This window comes from Anabrus simplex, chromosome 1 (genome assembly GCF_040414725.1).
Source record: "Anabrus simplex isolate iqAnaSimp1 chromosome 1, ASM4041472v1, whole genome shotgun sequence".
NCBI lineage: Eukaryota > Metazoa > Arthropoda > Insecta > Orthoptera > Tettigoniidae > Anabrus > Anabrus simplex.
Window position 1 is genome coordinate 440,011,849 of NC_090265.1, and position 23,523 is coordinate 440,035,371.

Genomic DNA, 23,523 nt, shown 5'->3' on the forward strand with positions numbered 1-23,523 from the left:
TGTAGCTGCTGACGTTTATCAGGCTCCAGCCATGAGAGAGCCTGATAGTATGGGGTGATATGATCATTGTACCCGATATTGTAAATAAATCGCAGGCAGGAATTCAGTGCTTGTTGAAGTTTAAGTGTTTCTTCTCTCGTTATATCAACTAAAACAACGTCACAATAATCAAGAATAGGGAGAACCAGTGTCTGTATTACTTTGGCCTTTAGGTCAAATGGAAATACATCCCTTTGCCGGTTATGAGGGTGAAGCACTCCAAAAATCTTTTTACGGATTTTTTTCGTGTGATCAAACCAATCAAGTGTTTCATTCATAATTACGCCCAAATTTTAAACTGTTTTACTGTAGGGAATAATGTTACCATTGAGTAGGATAGGCAGGATTACTAATTTTCGTGATCCAATTATGATTAAGATTTTGTGGAGTTTAGTATAAGAGAATTTCGTTGTGTGTATATACTGAGTCGTCGGAGGTCATTGTTAATATCTTGTACTGTTTCACCTAAAGCCTTGCAGTGTCGATAAATTTGAAGATCGTCAGCATAGAGTTGGTGTGTATTATTTCCTGTCACAGATGGTATGTCATTGATACAAATACAGAAAAGTAATGGCCCTAGAATACTACCCTGTGAGGCACCACTAAGTTTTATTTTCCATTTAGAGGCCTTGTCGTTTACTGTTACACGCTGTTGACGGTTACTCAAATAAGAACTTAAAAACTTAAGTGCAGCCAGGTCGAAATTTAGCAGTTCCATTTTCTTCTTCATAGCCTGAAATTCCCAAAGGCACTACTGAAGTCAAGAAGGATGAGTATAGTGAGCAGTCGTTTGTCCATAGCATTTCTAATGTCTTCAATAACCTTCAAAAGTGCTGTCGCGGTACTGTGACCCTTCTTAAATCTAGATTGCAAAGGGTCCAAAAAAGCATTTTTATTTAGGTACTCCAGAACTTGCTCATATACAAAAAAGTTCAAAGGCTTTAGAAAGCGCAGGGAGTATGGACACAGGACGATAGTGAGAGGGTGATTGTGGGTCTAAACTCTTAGTTACAGGTATAATATTGGCTGTTTTCCAGACTGTTGGGAAAGTTCTGTTTAGTAAACAGTAGTTCAGTATGTGCGTCAGTATTGGTAGGACAGCACCCATAATGTTATGATAAAAGTAATAGGAATATCATCTACACCTGTGGCCTTTGATTTAATCGAGTACAGAGCCTTTTTAACCTGATTTTCTGTGACACTGTGAAATGTGAATGGAGGATTGGCTGGAGGGGAGGGCGGTGAGTCCATGCAGTTAACTGGGGTAGGTTGAATATTTATTCTATTAAAACAGAGGTGCGAACCTTGGAAGCGGCTCTTCAGTAATCCATGCCCCCTTCCTTCAGAAAATTTTCTAGTCAAATCCAAAGCATCCTGCTCCCTTCTCGATAGTAACACCCCATTTGACCTTCCCAACAGCAATCTATTCTAAAGCATATGATATTACACACTACAATTTGCACATTACCAGTTAGTTCTGTCATAAAACATTCTTTGTAGCTTGTTTTGCACCCAGCAGCTGAATTTCGATGTGGGTTTTCTTGAAGCATCCTTCCACCTCTGATGACATTTTCGTCCTCTGAACAATAAGCTATTCCAGTGTAGATACGCTGAATTTGGGCCTGAAGTCCTTTTTCCCTATTAACACTGAATACTGTTTCTGTGACAGATATTCTTGCAGGTGCATTTAATACTGCAATAATACAGCATGACATTTTACAGCGGGAAAGAGCGGAGCTGCTTCATTCACAATGCATTTCACAACGCTCATGGGTAGCAAAAGGAAGTGACAATTGAAATAACGTTGCCAAATCGCAACCTTTGAAAAGAGGAGGTTTGAGTAGTACCGCTCAAAACGATTCATGTTTCCCTCTTTCTTTTTTTTAAAAAGTACAAATTCCTTATTTCCGTTATAATGTGGCTTTTCCGTAATAATTTCCCCTTTGACAGTAATGCCGTAATCGTGAGAGGAAATCCATAATAATTACAGATAGCCTAATCCATAGTACTTGGCACCTCTGCTAAAGTAATCATTCAGTTCATCAAGTGGAATGTCAGAAGTTATCCGTCTCTGTTGATGTTTTCCTATTCCCAGAGCTCTAAGTTGGTCCCATGTACGATTAGAATTTATGTTGTTAGCTAAATTCTGAAAATATGTACTTTTTTAACTTCTGATTAACTGCTTTTGCGATTTCTTAAGATGCGGTAAGATTCAAAGTCTGTGTCATCTAGGGTTTGTTTATAATGTCAAAATAACGAGTCACAGTGGGCCATCATTCTCTTGGTTTCATCATCTAGCCAGGACGGACAAGAAGGGCGAGAAACCTTTATTCGACATTTAGGGGCATGTCTGTCATATAAGTTCTTTACCATTGTATTAAACAGGTTAACTTTAGCGTCAGTATCATTTAGACTCCGTATATCATCCCACGGTAGTTGATAAGAGTCATAATTCAAGTAATCCAAGTTCATGTCCTTTGTATTTCTGACAGTTGTGTGTATGATGAACGGTTTGTTGCATACACGTGGTTCATGGGTTGCAGCGGGAGAATAGTCACGTTACAAGTAGAAAACAAATCTACTAATCGATTACTGTCATGAGCCATATTAAGTGGGTTAAAGTCACCCACTATGCAACAGGGAAAAAACTTTTTTCACAAAAGTAGGTGCAGGCCTACTTCTATATTTCTGCCTCCTGAATTGCATTTCTGTGTGCTCACGGTGAAGCATCCAGCAGTAGTCGCCCATCATCCGAACATCCCAAGTTCCCTGGTATCGTCATTCCATGTCCTTTATATCCTGATGGAACCTTTCACCCTGTTTCTCACTTTTACAGCATCCAGGTTTGGAGGAAAAAAGTCAAGGTGAGAATGTAAGAAATGTAACTTCAAACTCATTGAGCATCCCAGCATTTTCAACTTTGTCAGCATGTTCTCCACTATGTCGACATACTCTGGGCTGCGATTGTTTCCCAAGAAGTTTTGAACCACACACTTAAAGGCAGTCCAGGCTTCTCACTCCATGGCATTCATTGAATTAAGGAAATCTTCATCTAGCATTACTTTCCGAATATCAGGACCATTGAACACACCCTCCTTCAGCTTAGCATCTGACAGGTTGGGGAACTTATTATATAGATTTAGAAACAGTTGCCACACCTAGGTAATGCTTTGAAAAACTGCTTCATTATGCCCAGTTTGAGGTGCAGAGGTGGCAAGAGTATTCTGTCTCTTTCCACTAGAGGGTCACACTTGATATTTTTGTCCCCTGGAACCAATTCCAACCTTCGGGGCCACTGCTTCTGCTCCCAATGTTTGTCACGAGCACAACTATCCCATTCACAGATGAAACAAGGAAACTTGGTATATCCGGTCTGTTGTCCTAGAAGCATACCCAACACTTTCAAATCGCCACACACCATCCAATTTTGATTCTCATTATGAATGGTATGTTGTCGTATGTTTTCTTCAGGTGTGCAGAATGGCCAACAGGTACTGAGGCATGCATGTTACCATTGTGCAGCAGAACTGCCTTCAGGCTTCTTTTAGATGAATCAATGAACAGTCTCCAGTCACCGCGTGCGTACGGAATGTTGAACTGACCCATCAAACCTTCTACATCACTGCAGTACACTAACACGTCATTTTGAGAAAAAAACTGCATGAATATCAAGTCCCTTTTTCTACAAAATGTAACGGACGTTCCGGGTGCTAAGAAATGTCTTTCACGCAGTCTTGACCCTAGGAGCTCTGCTTTATCCTTTGACTGTCCTAGATCACGGACTATATCCTTTAGATCTGGCTGAGTGAACAGAAGAGGGGCCTCATCTGTGCCTACTTCAAAGTCAGTATCACCCGTCTCCTGCACGGCATCCATGTCATCACTGTCATCCATATATAATGTCTGCGGAGGCTGTGGTATAGGTAAATCCGGGCCATGTGGAATAGAACAAATAGCTGAGGGAATGTTGTTCGAGTACTCAATAGTCTTCTTGTTTTTCTTGTTGAAACCAGTTACCTTACAAGAGCAGAAGTAGCAGTCCTCAGTATGATCCTGTTGCTCTCGCCAGATCATAGGAATGCCAAATCGTAATGACTTCTTCTTTCCTGCCACCCACCGTCGTAAATTTTCTACGCACACAATGCACACGACCTGTGGAGCCCATGGTTTATCGATGTCACCAAGTTTCACTCCGAAATAGGCATGGTACACCTTTTTCATGAAAGTAGTAATGTTTCTTCGGTCCTTTTTCACCACAAGTTCACCACATATATAACAAAAACTGTTAGGAGAGTTTACACAACCTCGGGTAGACATTCTGCACAAAGACTAACACGTACTTCCTACCATAAACACAACACAGTGACGGAAAGGCAGCGTCGTTTGCAATATGACAGTTCGCTACGTGCCACTGGGAGCGTAAGTGTTGAACAGCTGAAAGCGATGTACCGCTTCTGAGCTTCATATGGTATTTTTCATGTCTATTATAATAAACACTAAAACCCCCTATGAAGCTCAGAATATCAATCAGAATATTATTATAATACCACTAAATTGCATTACCGTACCATTAATTACAAATTTATGCAATTTGTGCAAAAACTGTAGGTGATACGATGTTTTCAGTATCATTTTCGAATTCAGGAGGACGAAATACATAAAGAACGCCTACATTTTCGAAAAAGTTTTTGTGACCTTAAAATTTGTTGCATAGTGTTATGATTGTGTGTTCATAAATAGCCTGGAAGTCTAGTAAATAGGTTTGGAAATTGGTCATATCGATTGAAATAATAACAATAAGTTATTTTATCAATTTGGCCACCTAATCAATACAATAAATCTTGTCTTTGTTTAATTACACTGACATGTTAATTAAAATGGTACATGTTTCGCCTTACATACAGGCATCATCAGCCATGGGTTTAACCTTGAAATAAAATCAGGCATCTGATTTACAATAAAATAAAACTAATTTATAAAAAGCTTTGAAGAGACTTGAAATAGAATTAACATATGGAAAAGACTAGCACAAAGTTGGTGTTAAAGCTATGCTATGAGTGAGAAGTTTACATTTGGTGAAAGTATTTGCAATAGTGATATTGGAAGACTACTATTATAAGTAAAATGAATAAAGCAATATTTTGTTATAGACAAGTGGTAAAATTGCTATAAAATGATGTTGGCCGACTAGCGGTTAGAACTAGATAATAATGAGAATCACAATCAAAATCGTATTTTTTAAAGCATAATGTTGAATAAAATAATGTTGAAAGATGGTCAAGTGACCTGTAATGATTTGTTTACGTAAGATAAAAGTAAAAAATCAATAGCATATGGTGATGTTGTGGTTCACTTTGATGAAAGAAGTACGAGGTTGTAATTGAAGATTAATATACAATGTTGATATTGGACCTCTAAGGACCATCTCATTTGATATGCTATAACAATGTTATAAAGACATGTAGGTTTGTTGACATGCTGGTCGAAAAGGCAATTTGACAGTTGAATGTAGCTAACGTGTTGAATGTTGGATCAAAAGTAGAATCTGTAAAAAGGAACCAGAAGCATGGTGTTAATTTTATGAAAAATATCATAATAAATTTTAGGTGGAAATCGTGTACACTTACCATTTGACGATGGTGAGAGTAACTTGTTATGTTATGAGCTAAAAGATGTTGACGACTGTCAAGCTCTTACTATGTGTGTTATGATATTTATCACATGTAATAATAAAATTCGGTCATATCTGTTATACCAGGCGGTTTGTATATGACAGAAATCATCACATTTTGTCCATTAATATTTACAATGAATCAAGAAATAATTAGCAAAGGATGATCTAATAGAGTATTTAACTAGTTGTGATTTGAAAAATTTCTATAAAAATGACGATGAAAATATCCATACCTGGTCTTAGTATTCCTTTCCGGCAGTGAAATTGTACTGGATGTTTATGTGCATTTTCAAACTGTCGAACTCAAACCCTCTTTGGTAGTCAGACATAATGTTTCTGTGCCTGGAGAAACTCCGCTCGATGTCACACGATGTTATGGGGGAAGATTTGAACGAGGTTATGTCCTCCGGAGGAAAATGCTGCTGAAAACCCCCAAATGTATGGTGTAAACAAAGAATTTCAATTATCTTACAAAGCAGCGAATAACCTTCATTTGAGAACAGCACTCTTTGCAGTTTTTCAGAAATATTTTTAGCCACTTCATCCTTCCATTTCTTTAAATCACACTCAATGTTCATCACAATATCCAACTTGTCACTTAGTGGAAGCCCTACAATTTCAAGACGAATAATTGCTCTTGGTTTCACACTGAAATTCGATTATATGAACGCCAAATTTCCAACCAAGCTGGCAGAAGTAAACAAATTTTTCACAATCCATTTGAATCGCAAGGATCATTTCCTGAACAACCGTCTTGAAGGAATCATAATTGCTGCAGTAATATTGAACAGCGTCGAGCCAAGTTCCCCAACAAGTAAGGACAGGCTGAGGTGGAAGAGGCAGAGCAGGAACAGTTTCTCTCAACTTTTGAATTCGAAGGGGAGTCTTCAGGAATATTTTCTTGCCATTATCTACTTCAGGGTAGTTAATCCAAACCTCTTCGGCCACTCTACGTAAGGCATGTTACATGGACCATTTTAGGATAAAGTAGATTTAGTCCTTTGATTGCCTTCTTTGTGTACGGGGTGGCATCATTTATAAGAAGTAGGCTAGCATGTTGTTTCTTTTTATCCCATCTGGCCACAGTAACTTCATAGCATCATCAAACAGCACTGCAACGGAAGAATGATATACTTTCTCTAAAACCGCACACGTCAGGAGAAACACATTACCGGGCTTGTCATCTTTCAGAATGCCAATAATTACGTTAGCTATGTACCTCCCATTTACAACGTGCGTTCCATAAGTAATGCGACCAATTTTTTTCTGACGCAAATGTACACCACAGCGTATTCTAACCTGCTGGGCTAGGTGGAGGGGGGGGTGTTAGCGTCAAACGCTCTTTGTCTCATTCGGCAGCGAGCTGCCGGAGAGTCAGGACGTGCGTTTCCATCAAGCCCGTTTTGAGTTCATGTAACACGGCACAATGGATCGTTCTGTAGAGCAACAGTACACTATCAAATTTTGCGTTAAACTTGGAAATCCGCCACCGAAACGTTTTCATTACTTCAGCAGGCCTTTGGGACCGATTGCTTGTCCAAATCACAAGTTTTCCGATGGCACAAGTCGTTCATGGAGGGCCGAGAGGAGATCACCGATGAACCTCGCAGTGGATGGCCATCAAACTCACGAGTCAACGAAAATGTGACGCGCGTGTGCGATTGTTTGAACTCTGACAGACACGGCTGAGCCTTCAATTGATAGCACAAACTCTAAACATGGCAAAAACAACCGTTTTCCGCATTGTGACCGAAGATTTGAACATGAGAAAGGTGTGTGCCAAACTGGTCCCAAAAGTGTTGACCGACAAACAAAAGGACATGCGAGTGCTTCGGTGCCGAGAAATGTTGGAAATGTGTGAAAATGATCCAAATTTTTTTTTTTACTCAGTTATCACCGGTGATGAGTCATGGATTTTTGAATACGACCCTGAGACAAAAAGGCAAAGTTCAGTGTGGCACACCCCATCATCGCCCCGTCCCAAGAAGGCACGCGTGAGCAAGTCCAGGATCAAAACCATGCTCATTGTCTTCTTTGACGTCAGAGGCATTGTCCACCACGAATTCGTACCTACCGGGACTACAGTGAACTCAGCTTTCTACTTGGAATTGCTCAAAAGACTGACAAGGAGGGTCTCGCGCTGCCGAAGCGACATCAAGGACACGTGGAATTCATCACGACAACGCGCCGAGTCACAGCGCCTTCAATGTCAACGATTTCCTGGCCAGGACCAACACCTCATTGATTCCTCAGCCTCCCTACAGTCCTGACCTGGCTCCTCCTGACTTTTTTGTTTCCTCGGTTAAAAGGAGTCATGAAAGGAAAACACTGGGACACGATTGAAAGAATCCAGGCACATGTTACATCGGCTCTTAAAAGACATTCCGGAAAAGGCCTTCCAGGAATGGAAACACCGCCTCCAGAAGTGTATCGACGCAAGAGGGTGCTATTTTGAAGATTTTTGATTATTTGTACGAATATATTCAATAAATGATTTTTTATGAATTTGGTCGCATTATTTATGGAACGCACCTTGTATGTTAGTTCTTTTGTCCAATGAACCCCATATCTTGTGACTGAGAACTTCAGATCTTATTTTCTTTTAAACATCTTCATAGACTTGAAATATAAAATTTTCTCAAAGGTGATTCATTGGGAATACTTCTCTATTCTGTATGAAGAATCTGAAGCCGGTACTGTTCACTTTTTGAGGGAATATTTGAAGTAACCATCATCCTGTAGAGATCCTTACAGAATTCCGATCTGTAGTCTGACAGAGCATTAGCTGCACATGAGGCCCTTTCAAAAAGCAAACACTGCCTATTCTCTGCAGCGGAAGATTATATTAAGCACTTCTGATGTTCAGTTGTAGCACATTAAAACATTTCTGAGCACATACCTTCACTTCACATAGTTTACAATATAAAATAACACCACCACTACTAAAATTCTGCTCTCCAAATTCCTGAACAAACTGCGTTAATTTCACACTCTCCGAACACTTCGGGTTAGGCATGTTGAAACTACAATGGAGAAGTGGTCTTAAAACAGGCCAGACATTCCTCTATTTTCTAGGAAACAGAAATACTAGTTCAATAGTTACGTATGCACCCTAGGATGCTTTTCTTCTGAGTATTGTCAATCACTTCGTGCTCCTCATTAGAAAATTCCAATAAGATCCCTTGTTCATAATTCCAGTTACCTGCTACCTGCCCATTCCCGCATACAGAGTAATATTCAGTCCACAAATAGACTCCGTAACAATTGCAGCAAGATTCCCTCGCTGAATAGCTTGCCACAAAAATTCACTCAATATGAAAATTCTTAGAATATGACAGGAAATATGACTTTATGGCGCATCAAGCAGAAATATGACCAATATCATAAATTTGTCTAAAATATGACTTTTCAAACAAAAATATGATGTCATTAAAATCCGCCCCTTAGTTATCACTATTACTAACCCACACCAAGTCACTACGTTTTGCTTTCACATGCGGGGCTTTGGGTACGATTTCACAGCCACTCATATCAGATCAAGTGTCACTTTCACGCAAAATCTCTTCTTTAATATTATCATAATCACCATCACTGTCCTCCAAATCTAAAACACTTTCAATTAACTCAGCAATAGTATTGCTGTCACTAGCCTTTACTACGTCCAGAACCATGGCTACGGGACTGACTGACGCATGGTGAAATGTTTGTGCTTTCAGAGGCTACAATTGGTGAATAAATTGAGCTGTAAACAAGCCACATTCCTGTTCTATTCATAGAAGATCACAAAAGGGAAATCTTTGGAGGGGTGGTAAAAATATAAACTAGTACATATGACTCGGCGCAAAGCATGGAATGTCTCTTCATTTGAGTTGAAGGCCTTGCCTATGCTCGCGTGAACATCACATCAAATGAGTCGAGGGGGTTAACATTATCCAGCATGGTTTTGTCCAGAAACACTCAATAACCACTCACTCTTGCAGTGTACTCCCACTTCATATCTAGCCCAGTAAACAACTGCAAACAGGTTGATGCCATCCATGTACACAGACTTTTCCAAAGCTTTTGAATCTGTGCAACATATTGCTCTAGATGATCTATCTCACTTTCTGTACTACAGTAAAACTTGCTCAAAGCAGAGTTGCAAGGGACCATTTTTTTCCCCTGAATTAGACAAGTTTCCATATTACCCAAAACATTGTGTTTTTGCCTTAAAACACCAATCACCACCACCGTTACACAAAACATGGTACAATATGACTTACTTGACTTAATTCCTGTCGTTCCTTGTGGAACATAGGGCATCAACAAAGCATCTCCATCTGATCCTGTTGCCAGCCAACCTCTTCACCTCTCTCCAGGTCTTGCCTTCTTCCATTGCTTCCATGTGTACAGATCTTCGCCACGTTTGTTTGGGCCTTCCTCTCCTCCTTTTACCCTGCAGGTTCCAATCCAGTGCCTCTCAATGGCTTCATTCCCTCATTCCCTTTCCTCAACGATGGTACAATATACAGATTTTTAAAATATTATTTAGAGCTTACGCATGATGCTTGGCTATCGAGATTGATGTACGTAGTACTGTAGTACACAGATTTGTTAATTATTATTAGTGCACTTCATTATTACTTCAGTGGTATGGCCATGTAATGCGTAGTAGAGAAGGTTCATCTATTGTACAGATGGCACTTCATATCATACCATCTGAAAATAGGCCACGTGGTCGGCCAAGGAAACGCTGGCTTGATCGCCTTCAAGAAGTCGTGCACTACGTTCATCCTGTTCCAAATGATGCCCTTAATAGAACCAAATTGAGATTGGCTTACAAAATAGCGGACCCTCCTCCATTGCGGGACATATGCTAAGATGACGATGATAATACACAGTATGCAAATTTGGCACTATCACAGCACTATATAAAACTATTTCAGAACACTGCATATACGCTCCTTAAATGTATTCCCATCATTAAACTCTACATAGTACTTCACAACAATAAGCTTTCTTCCAAAGACCAAACAAACTTGTTTCCTCTTCTTTCTAACAATGTCTTTCTGGATGCAGTCCTGAGCTGAGTACATTAGTTCAAGAAGAATGGAAGAGTCAGATGTAATGGCAAATTGCTTTAAGTCACAAAAGCACTGTGGGCCTGTTGGTGGGTTCAAATCTTGTTTCGATCTTGATCTTCTTGTTCATCTTCCGGCTCTTCCTCTTTCTTGGCCTTTCACACTGCTTGAAGGGCTGCAACTGATTCGAAAATGTGGTGTGTCATAAGTTGTACATCACTTCGAATGAAATTCTCTGCCTCGAAGGGAAAGTTTCTTGCACGACACAAGTTGGATATTGCCAACGCGTTTTTCTTCATTCGTTCCACCATCCGGTTTATCACTCCAGGCACATGGGTCAGTTTGTCCAAACAACATCATTGATCATTCCAGCACCAGAAATGCACAAATATTTTACATAGGACTACAACAGTTCCTAATATTTTCCACACTGTACAAGTAGATTTTCATTTTTCATTTCCGTTTCCATGTTGAGATTCCGCATTATACAAAAGTAAGAACATTATAATGCCTTAAGTTTTGCTGGGAATGAGAAAATATTCTGTAGTGGACAAGTTTCCGCATTATTGAAGTTCTGCTTTGAGAACGTTTTACTGTACCAACTGGGTGAATACACATCCTAAATGCTTGAAATAATCTATCTCTTCCAGTTGTGTATTCCCAACCTGACTTTCAATTCACGCACAGTGAAACCTTGGAATGCGAGTAAATTGGTCTACAAGTGTTTTGCAAGACGAGCAAACATTTTAAATAAATTGTAACTTGATAAGCGAGTGAGGTTCCGCAATACAAGGGTCACGTGTGCCTACGTTTACACCTCCCCTGTGCATTTGTTGAATGGATGAACGTGGTCTTTGGTCCTGTACTGAAGAAATACCTTTCAGAAAATAATCTGCTGCTCAAAGTCTTGCTGGTTATGGACAATGCTCCTTCTCACCCTCCAGGCCTTGAGGTTTTGAGGACGACTTACTGGAGGAACTCAAGTTAGTTAAGAGTAAGTTCCTTCCTCCCAACACTACTCCAGCCAATGGATCAGCAAGTCATTTTGAACTTCAAGAAGCTATATCCCAAAGCACTATTTCAACGATGCTTTGTAGTGACCGAAGGAAGAAACCTTACCCTCCGTGAGTTTGGGAGAAATCATTTCCCCATCGTGAACAGCCTGAACATCATTGATAAGGCCGGGGATGGAGTCACCAATAGAACTCTCACTTTCGTTTGGGGAAAGCTGTGGCCTGACTGTGTTCGTGGACGTGACTTTGAGGGGATTGTTGGTGACAATGAGCCACTGATTGTTGATGAAATTGTGTCCTTAAGGAAGACTATGGAGCTGGAGGTGAATGACGTGGACATTCAAGAGCTGGTGGAAGAACATAGCCAGGAACTGACCACCAACGAACTGATGGACCTGCATCGTGAACAACAGGAGGGTGTTATGGAGATCTCGTCTGGGGAAGAGGAGGAGGAAACGTCAATGGAATCTCTCACTTCAACTGAGATTCAGGGGAAGTGCAAAATGTTGGAAATGGTGCAAAATTTGTAGAGAAACACCACCCGAATAAGCCTGTAGCACTGCGAGCGATGAATCAGTTCAGTGACAATGCAATGTCACATTTTCGTGAAATCCTCGAACAGAGGCAAAAGCAACAGTCATTGGACAGGTTCCTCATTAAAGTTGCACAAAAAGAAAACAATTCCAGTGAGCCAACAGATTGCAGTGATTCCGTTAGTGAAATTCATGCTACACAGTAACTCTTCCCATGTCACCTCTCGTCTCCCTCACACCAACAATGATTCTATTGTAAGGAAAAGTGCACTTTAATTTGTTTTACGTTATATTTTGTTTTAGAAATGGTATGCGAATAAATATTTTTGTGTTGTGGACGAATCATCCTCATATCAATTGTTTCTTATGGTAAAAGTTGCTTTGATATACGAGCGTTTTGGATTACAAGCATGTTGCCGGAACGAATTATGCTCGCAATGCAAGGTTCCACTGTATTACATAATGGGCCAAGAAGTGAGGCGTTACCAAAATTAATGATCTTGGCGTTTTTAGTAATCAAAATGGGTTATCCTTCAATAACCATGTGTTACATATCATCAATAAGGCATTTAAAAAGTTAGGCTGCTTCAAAAGAAACTGCAAAAAGTTTTAAACCTGTTGCCTCAGTGAAAACCCTTTATTTTTCACTTATATGGTCTGAAGTCTCGATCCCTTCTCAGCAATACTTAATTAATGCCTTAGAGCGAGTACAAATCAGATTCTCCAACTGGATCAGTAAAAAGTGTTAGTGTAGGCCTACCAAGCTGTCATCGATAGATTATGATCTCTTTTGTACAAAGATGCATATTGGGTCACTTAGTATTAGGCACAAGTATGTTAATGCGCGTTTCTTAACAAATGTATCCGGAATTTCTCTGATTGTCCTAAATTACTCCAGTTGCTACCAATCCATGTTCCTTTCTGTAACACCAGACAGACTGTCACTTTTCACTTACTCAGATGAAGAACTTATATAGCAGGAACTTGTGGTTTATGCATCCTCTAAGATCCCTGAATGAAATTAGTGGGATGGTGGATGTATTCCGCTCGTCGCTAGTGAAATACGTAGACATCTTATGGACGCCTCGTAGACAGAGATTTCCTTGTATCCTGTTCTGAAATTTTGGTAACTGGATATTTGCTTCTTTTATCCATCGCTCATTTCAAATGCATATCGCTTTTAATGTGCTCTTATTCCGTAAGTGTTTTGTAAATATGTATATATCGTATATTGCTTCAAGTTATTTTATTGGCAAAAATTCTGTAGATCCTTCGTGGAGGGATCCAACATGGCATGGCTCAGACGATGTTATAGAAATTAGCAGTACATTGCACAGCTCGGACAATGTCTCACAGGTGACACAAGTCTGTCACAATAACAATATAAGGCTGCCAACTTAGAAATTACAAATCTTTACAAGACCACTGCGATGGATAAAATTCCTGGTCTGGATAGGTTACGTCCGACTTGTGACAAGACAACTGGACTGGGGACAAACAAGGGGGGACTGGAGGTGTTAGCCCACAGGTTAGAACCGCGAAACGGCCCTCTGGTCTCTAGTATCCCATGTGAGAACACCACTGGTCTGGACAGGTTAGTTTTTTTTGCTATTTGCTTTACGTTGCAATGGCGACGATGGGACAGGAAAGGCTCGGGAGTGGGAAGGAAGCGGCTGTGGCCTTAATTAAGGTGTGCCTGGTGTGAAAACAGGAAACCACGGAAAACCATATTCAGGTTACCGACAGTGGGATTCGAACCCAATATCTCCCGGATGCGAGATCACACCTGAGCGCCCCTAACAGCACAGCCAACTCGCCCGGTCAGGTTATGTTTAGTTAGTGACAAAACCATTGGTCTGTATAGGTTAAGTCCAGCTAGTGACAGAACCATTGGTCTAGATTGGTTATAGATTCTGCCTTATGACAAGGGAACATCTCTCCTCTACGCTACTTCAGATATCGTTTCACGTAATTTTAATATACTTTTTCACCTCTTTAAGCCATGAAGGGTCTATGAAACTACCGGCATTTTTTAATTATTATTATTAGTTGTTAGTACTGTTATTATTATTATTTGAATTTATTATACGAGGGTTGGGGCAAAAGTCACATCATCATTTTTTCTTGAAATGTGACATATACAGATGAAAGGACAATGTGTTAACTACATGTGTGGACAATGAATAGTACTGAAATATCGTAGACGACTAATTTATTACGGTAGTATACAGGGCAATATGGCCTTCCCGGTGCAAAAGAATGTCAACACAGTACACATAAAGTTGACATGACAAACCTGGGCCTAAAGACCCTCAAAGTAGTCCCCTGCTACTGACATCACATGCTGCCAACGATGTGGGAGGTACTGAATACCATCTGCCTCAACATTTGCCACACCCTGTGTGAATCGGGTTACTTGTTGGCGCACAGCATTAGCAATGTCCTCTCATGTTGCAAATTGCCTACTACGTAGTGGTTCCTTAATCTTTCGAATGAGATCAAAGTCACAGGGTTAAATGTCGGGAGAGTACGGTGGATGCTCCAATTCTTCCCATCTCCAACGTCGCAGTAGCTGCCCTACACACTCTGCTTTATGTGGTTTTGCATTGTTGTGCAGGATTATTGCACTGTCCACAAGATCTGGACGTTTCTCCTGAAGGCCACGTTGTACCTGTTGCATCAGGAGGTCCCTGTAGTACTGTGCGGCCACTGTTCTGCCATGTGGAACAAAGTGGCAAACAATGACACCCCTGACATCATACGCGACGATCACCATCAATTTGACTGGGGAAGACTTCTGACGGACCTTCTGCCTCCTTGGTGATCCAGCATGTCGCCACTCCGCGGACTGACTTTTCAGTTTTGGTTCATATGCCCTGGCCCAAAATTCATCGATGGCGATTATTTGTGACAAGAATTGATCGCCGTCCTGTTGCCAGCGTGCAAGGTGATCGGAGCATATTGCATAGTGCACCCACATTTGAACTTCTGTCAGTGCATGCGGTACCCACCGCGATGCGACTATGCGCAGCTACAGCTCATTATGCAATATCCTGTGGACGGTGCGTTTCTCGATGCCACTTGCCCTCTTGTAACTCCAGTAGCGTCCATCGTCTTCATCCAGGAGCTGCTCGATGATGGCATATGCCACGTCCGTCCGCACACTGACAGGTCGTCCCGAACGTTGCTCATCACTGGTTGACACACGTCCTTGCTGAAACTTTCCTACCCACCGTGCTACTGTACGGTATGGTAGGGCATTATTCCCAAGGGCTTCCACTAATTCACTGTGACATGCCATCGCATTTCTCCCTCGGAGAACGGCTATTTTGATGTAAGCGCGCTGCTCAACACGGGTTACTTCCGTCTCACACGACACTCACCAACTGACTGATTTCACAGCCCTCGCTGTGCTACTACCAGATATCACAGAGCCATCTGTTGTTCTGCATACACACTATGCCTGCAGAACTTCCACACGACACATATACGTTTCTGATCCATTGACATATCTACAAGAAAAAAATAGGTGCCATGACTTTTGCACCAATCCTTGTATTATCTGTAATTGGCAAGATGTAGTATTTTCAGTGCAATGTGTATTTTGGTATAAGCTGGAATAAATATGTTACTTTCAATAACCTGTCTCAGTCTCGTCTTTAACAATATGAAAGTGACCGAGGTATGAGCGATGGTAGTAATACCATTCCTTATGCAGCCAGTCCCTGCTATGAATAGTGTGAAAATATCGCTCATAATTTCGGTTGGTGCATGCATTTCAATGGGCTTGGCAGAATTACATGTAATTTTAGCAACTTCTGGCTCAGTGAGGAAAGCAACAGGAAACTACCTCACTCCTCATTTCCCTAGCATGCCTCTTTAGTGACACCTAGGCTATCTATGACAGCTGTTGAGGATCGAATCAGCCTTCGGGCTGAATACCCAAAATACATACAACTGGAGAAGTAATAACTCTGTCGATGATAAATAAACTAATCAAATCAAATCAAATTACCAGTGAACACCTTGCCAGGTGTACTGATCAATGAAATACCGTACCTCAATCCTTCCTATTCTCTTCCGTATAGATAGGGGCAATAACTGCTTTCATCCAGACGGTATGTTACTAGCATTCCATACTAATCTCATTACTCTATGATGCCATATTTCTAAAATATTTTAATGTTTTATGCCTTTATCTTTCCTACTTATTTTGTTAGTGACAGCAAAACATGAATTTCAGAGTATAAATATCTTTTAGTACATTTCTTCACCATTCAATTTATATAAACCTATTCACTGGGAAATTAGGATCTGCTGCTGTATGGTACATGTATTGTGATCTGAACATTAAACTGCATATCAGAGCGTGTAAACAAACATACAGTACATTCATCTACACAAACACTGGCCATCACAGATGATGACTTTCTTGAAATACTGTGCAGGTGGTAGGATTGCAAGAATCAACTCTTCTTGCGAATAAAATTAATAACGTACATTGTTTTGATGGCCAATTTTTTGTGTAGCCTTGTTTTCAACTCCCTAAAAATTCAAACTAGCTAGGAAAGTGAGTGTACATATACCGTGTTCTTCATTCAGTGCTGCACTGCTATGTCACGGACTGTCTATGCAGCAAACTTGGATTTTTTTTATTTTTTTTGTTATGTGCTTTACGGCGCGCCGACACAGATAGGTCTTATGGCGACGATGGGATGTGGAAGGCCTAGGAGTGGGAAGGAAGAGGCCGTGGCCTTAATTATGGTACAGCCCCAGCATTTGCCTGGTGTGAAAATGGGAAACCACGGAAATCCATCTTCAGGGCTGCCAACAGCAGGATTCGAACCCACTATCTGTCGGATGCAAGCTCACAGCTGCGCGACTCTAACTGCACGGCCAACTCGTCCAGTGTGTAGTTCACCATCCAGATGATAGTTATGACTTTATCTTTGGGACATGTCTTTCATACACCTGCCCAATTCCCAAAACTCAACCCCACTGGGGCAGTTGTAGACAATTTTGAACAAAAGGACAAAATAAAAGTATATTCGTATAAGAAATAATCCCGTTCGACATGCTACACGGTACAGACGTGCAAACATACGTCAAACGTCGCTATTTTTCCAAGAGAGAGAGTTTTTCCATAACATACCATTAAAATTTCCATATCTTTATCAATAACTTCTATGATTTCCTCTGCGTTTTGCACTTTTCTGTCGTCAGAAGATTGTATGTGTACATTAAAACGTTGTTCACTGAGAATATTAATGCCATTGTCAATGTTTCTGCATATTTCCTTCACACGCTTGAATGTATTACAGATTGCCTGAAACAAAGGAAGTTCACGTCAAAACCTAGCTCGTACTAACACTGTTAAAACCCATTCTACCGATGACAGATCGCTCCAAACAGTAGGGCCTATACATCATAAAAGAGAACACGACAAATAAGTAAGATAAACTACCCTAGACAAATCCATATCAGATCCGTATAACATTTTCTTTGTGACAGGTAACTTTCTTCTTGTTGCTGTTGTTTAGACAGATAACTTTGTTTCCCATGCGTCCAATTCTTTCTTTCTTGAGAAGATTGGATGGGACTGAGACGTCCAGTTCAATTTTGAATCCAAGCACTCCAAATACTCCCCGGCCCGCCACAAGTACTATATATAAATCTTAGTGTTGCCAACCCATATTCGTATTTAGTCGCTAACTTCATAAGAAGAAAGTCCCTAGATTGTCATTAAACAAAACTTGCTTGCTTGCTGATCAACGAGCTAGAATAACATAGAGAGGCGGAAGCAACGAGCTAGAATAACATAGAGGGGCTGTATGCCTGTCATCAGCGCTCAAGGGCTTGAAGCAAGTTGATAAGTGGCAGCCATGTTAACGGTTGTCAAAACAAAGAGAATTGGCGCGAGAGCATATCATTGAACTAGGGATGGGCATGAGCGCAGCTCGAGCGGCTCGAGCTGATGACGTCACTACTCGATCTAGGTCGAGCAGTACTCGAGCAGGAGTATGGCCTGCCATCTATGAGTGATTACCTTGTACTAAATCAGATGAGTGGCAATCTTCTTTGCTCTTTTAATACTAATGAAATGAAACCAGTGTGTGTACAGGAACACAACTGAACAAACTATATCCTCACCCCAGGCAATTTCAGAAATAGCTTGTTACATTTCGTACCATGAAAATAATATTTATAATGAAAACGCCTTAACATTATTAACGGAATACATTGAATCCCTTACACAACATAGGAGTATATGGGTTATATGGTTGTTATCCTAGAGAAATATTATCGCCTGAGAAATGATACGGCGTAATATGTAAGTAAGTCCGCCTCTGTGGTGTAGTGGTTAACGTGATTAGCCGCCACCCCCGGAGGTCCGGGTTCGATTCCCGGCTCTGCCACGCAATTTGAAAAGTGGTACAGGGCTGGAACGGGGTCCACTCAGCCTCTGGAGGTCAACTGAGTAGAGGTGGGTTCGATTCCCACCTCAGCCATCCTCGAAGTGGTTTTCCGTGGTTTCCAATTTTCACACCAGGCAAATGCTGGGGCTGTAGCTTAATGAAGGCTACGGCCGCTTCCTTCCCACTCCTAACACCTTTCCTATCCCATCGTCGCCATAACACCTATCTGTGTCGGTGCGACGTAAAACCAATAGCAAAAAAACCCAGTTATATTATATCGGACGCAGGACTTCAGGTCTGTTCACATTTTTTTATTATGTAGGAGAAATAGTAAATATAGCATTATAATAAAACTGAACAGAATATATTATTAAAATGATACATACAATGTTCAGAAGAACCAAAAATGGAAGTAGCGACCAAGTAACGAAATGAAAACCACACAAATACTATCACTATGCAGAGCTCATCGCCATGTGGAGCAGTCACTTCCATTTGATTAAAAAAAAAAGTAATTCTGGGCATATATGGATTTAATAAACTGATGCGTCCACTATGACTTACGGTACGTATGTATTTCTGTAGAATGGACACTATCGCTAATGACTCTACTTCTACTCTACGCGTAGTGCCGGAAGGTGAATATCAACGGGAATGAGTGCAGACGGAATTGTGGCTCGAGCCCTAACACACTCCTGCTTGGCGCACATGCAAGTCTACGTCAATGGGGATTCCGTGTTGCTCGATCTGGCTCGACCACGCTCGACACACCAGTTCGTGACGTCAGCACTCGAGCCTGCTCGAGCAGGCGATCGAGTGGCCCATCCCTACATTGAACTATAAGTAATTACCTATAGTTCAGTGGAGCATATGTTGGGGTGACAGAGAGATCGTGCATGCCAGTTTAATTCCCTAAGTTTTAAGAAGTGAAAACATAGATTCTCGCTTTCAAGAAGGCCAGCCGTAAGCTCAGCGTATGGTTGTTCTAATCGGAGTAATAAAACCAAGGATATATCGTACTTCAAGTAAGTATTACTGAATTATAGCCGAGATTCCTTTTTGTAATTTCTGTTTGTAATTAAATCCATTTTATTGTTTACTTAGCGAAAGTACGCATAGCCACGGCAATTATTTGTCGAATTTTGTTACAGATTTCGTTTAAAGAACAAGGAATTAACGGAACAATGCGTTGTGAGGGCGAAAAGAGATAAATGGTATCCCACTCAATTCAGTTGCTTATGCTCCGTACATTTCCAGCCCTATTTAATTTTCATTCACATTTACAAATAAAGGAAATGGAGCGCCCACCACCAAGAAAACGTAACCACAAAAAAAAAAAAAAAAAAAAAAAAACACTTATTTCGTTCAAACGTATACTAAGTATGGTAAATACAGCATTTTCCTGCTATTTTTGAAATGTATACAGCCTTTATTGAAGATGTCTGTTGCCACACTTCATAATGGACAACTTTCAAGCTTACCTTTCAGCTAGTAATCCCATCCCCCTATATCATAATAAATAATTACACGAAACTATTATTGTGGTAAAGTATTCATGGGCCGCCTCTGTGGTGTACTGGTTAGCGTGAGAAGTTGCCACCCCTGGAAGCCCGGGTTCGATTCCCGGCTCCGCCTCGAAATTTGAAAAGGGGTACGAGGGCTGGAACAGGATTCTATCAGCCTGGGGAGGTCAACTGAGTAGAAGTGGGTTCGACTCCCACCTCAGCCATCCTCGAAGTGATTTTCCGTGGTTTCCCACTTCTCAACCACGCAAATGCCACGATGGTACCTAACTTAACGCCACGGCCGCTTCCTTCTCCCCCCCACAAGGCCCCTGTTCAGCATAGCAGGTGCAGGCCTCCCTCACAGTTGTATCCCCGACCCAATGTCTCACGTTCCAGAACAATGTCCTTGAGGTGGTAGAGGCGGCATCCGTCGCTGCGTCCGTGGGAAAAATCAACCCGGGAGGGTAAACAGATTAAGAATGGAACACAGTACTCATGAGGATGCAATAATTCTAAAAATATGAACAGAATGAGGTTGTAACCTATTGTAGGTCCCTATGAATTTTTGTGCAACTTTAATGAGGAACCTGCCCAATGACTGTTGCTTTTGCCTCTATTCGAGGATTTCACGAAAATGTGACATTGCATTGTCATTGAACTGATTCATCGCTCGCACTGCTACAGGCTTATTCGGGTGGTGTTTCTCTACAAATTTTGCACCATTTCCAACATTTTGCACTTCCCCTGAATCTCAGTTGAAGTGAGAGATTCCATTGACGTTTCCTCCTCCTCTTCCCCAGACGAGATCTCCATAACACCCTCCTGTTGTTCACGATGCAGGTCCATCAGTTCGTTGGTGGTCAGTTCCTGGCTATGTTCTTCCACCAGCTCTTGAATGTCCGAGATATCGAGGGACAGCTGTCAGAGCTCTCTCTAGCGGATGGACCTGAGAACTACTGATTATGTCATAAGAGCTCGTGTATTTGTGTATGAAGTTTTTGGTGTTATTTATGCGTTTTCAGTGAGTTGACATAATTAAATAGTAGCGTGTGTCATTCCTTGATATCTCCTCTCAACATGAGGGGAAAGGTATGTGCTGTGTTTGGCTGCAGTGACTATGAAGTAGAGAATAATGCGCGGTCTTTCTTTCCTTTACCTCGTAACAAGATAATGTAAGTAATATTGTGTTTGCATATAAATTCTTCCAGTGACAAAGAGATTTTTATGGTACTTCATAATCTTCTGACCTGCTCGAGCCATATTTTAACTGGCTTAAAATATAATACGCACATTTTATTGTATAGTGCAGCAGTTAACCTTCAATACCGATGTGTTGTTGTAGGTGTGATCTGTGAGTTTTGAAATGTCACAGAAGTGATTTGGATAAGGTGTACAAGAAAAAAGGGACGTTACGCTTATATAAGAATTAAGAGGAAAATTGTCCTGCTTATAATATTAATTCATTGCATCACGTGTATAAGGAATGTGCCAATATTTTTATTGACAAGTGTCTTAATGTGATGATAAAATGTTTTGTAAATGAGGAAAAAGACAAATCTATCCGTAAAAGTTCAGGCAGGAATGCTAAAGCAAAAAAAAGTAATGCATAAATGAAAGATCAAGCCATTTCACAGCAGTCCATTTCACATCTTGTTTATAATGTTTATATGTCTAATTTCAGTCTTTAAATAATAACATTTTAAATAATTTTTCATTCATTTATCCAGAATTGTTTTAACAACTTCGAAGTTAATATCTCAATAACACTTTCTTTCTAGACGTAATTTATTTATCAATTTTCGTATATACATTTTCGTTGATATTTGAATTCAACACGAAATTTCAGGTCAAGCCACTAGGAGCGCCACTTGCGACTTGTCTCCCATTTTAACAAGCCTAAATCCGGAAGTGTCGCGTATTGTCTCAACTGTATTCGGCGACACTTCCGGATTTAGCCTTGTTAAAATGGGAGACAAGTCGCAAGTGGCGCTCCTAGTGGCTTGACCTGAAATTTCGTGTTAAATTCAAATATCAACGGAAATGTATATACCGAATGGGTAAATAAATTACGTCTAGAAAGAAAGTGTTACAAGGATATTAACTTCAAAGTTGCTAAAGCAATTCTGGATAAATAAATGAAGAATTAATTACCAGGTTATTATTTAAAGACCGAAATTAGACATATAATCAAGATATGAAATGGACTGCTGTGAAAGGGCTTGATCTTTCATTTATGCATTACTTTTTTAGCTTTAGAATTCCTGCCTGAACGTTCACGGCTGGATTTACCTTTTTCCTCATTTAAAAGCATTGTATCATCATATTAAAACACTTGTCAACAAAAATATCGGCGCATTCCTTACACGCATGATTCAATGAATTTACATTTAAGAGCTGGACAATTTTCCTTTTAACTTGAAGCCCACTAACAGAAAGAAAATCTATAAATTTAGCCTCAAAAACATTCAAACTTTTACTATAAGCAATACTTGCCATAATGCCATTACATTAGGGTAAAGCGAATTTGCATCATCATATTGTTTCAACAAAATATGTACATTCCTTAAATCACCCATATTTTCTTCGGTGCTTGACAACGCATAGCGGCATTCCAAATGGGGTACCGTAACTTGGAACACAACCAGCCACACCCATATGCATATGTATTTTCCTGAATTAAATCAAACCCACAGATCACACGTACAACACATCGGTATTGAAGGTGAACTGCTGCATTATACAATAAAATATGCGTATTATATTTCAAGCCAGTTAAAATATGGGTCGAGTAGGTCAGAAGATTATGAAGTACTATAAAAATCTCTTTGTCACTGGAAGAATATATATGCAAACACAATATTACTTACATTTTCTTGCCACGAGGAAAACGGAAGAAAGACATCGCATTCTTCTCTACTTCATAGTTACTGTAGCCAAACACAGCACATACCTTTCCACTCATGTTAAAGGGAGATATCAAGGAATGACACTCGCTACTATTTAATTATGTCAGCTCACTGAAAACGCATAAATAACACCATAAACTTCACACACAAATACACGAGCTCTTATGACATAATCAGTAGTTCTGAGGTCAATCCGCTAGAGAGAGCTCTAATAGCTTTCCCTCGATATCTCGCTGAGTGTCGTGTATTGTCTCTACTGTATTTGAGCGAACGTACTATTGAGAATACGAGACGCTTTGCGAGATATCGCAAGATATTGATTGCCACCGCACCTAGAGGGACGGACTTGAAACTGACTGTAGTAATACCGATCAGCT

The 23,523-nt window shown here is 40.5% G+C and overlaps 1 protein-coding gene across 1 annotated transcript in view; it reads right to left on the reverse strand.

Annotated features, from left to right (window-relative positions):
* LOC136856919 (uncharacterized) overlaps positions 1-17,965 on the reverse strand; it is an 81,678-nt gene extending 63,713 nt beyond the window's left edge. The window contains exons 1-2 of the mRNA XM_067135172.2: positions 17,784-17,965; positions 17,472-17,645 (exon numbers count right to left, since the gene is read on the reverse strand). Of these exons, the coding sequence (XP_066991273.1) occupies positions 17,472-17,645; positions 17,784-17,816 (207 nt within the window). The 5' untranslated portion in view covers positions 17,817-17,965. The remainder of the gene's footprint in view (positions 1-17,471; positions 17,646-17,783) is intronic.
* Positions 17,966-23,523: the final 5,558 nt, after the last annotated feature.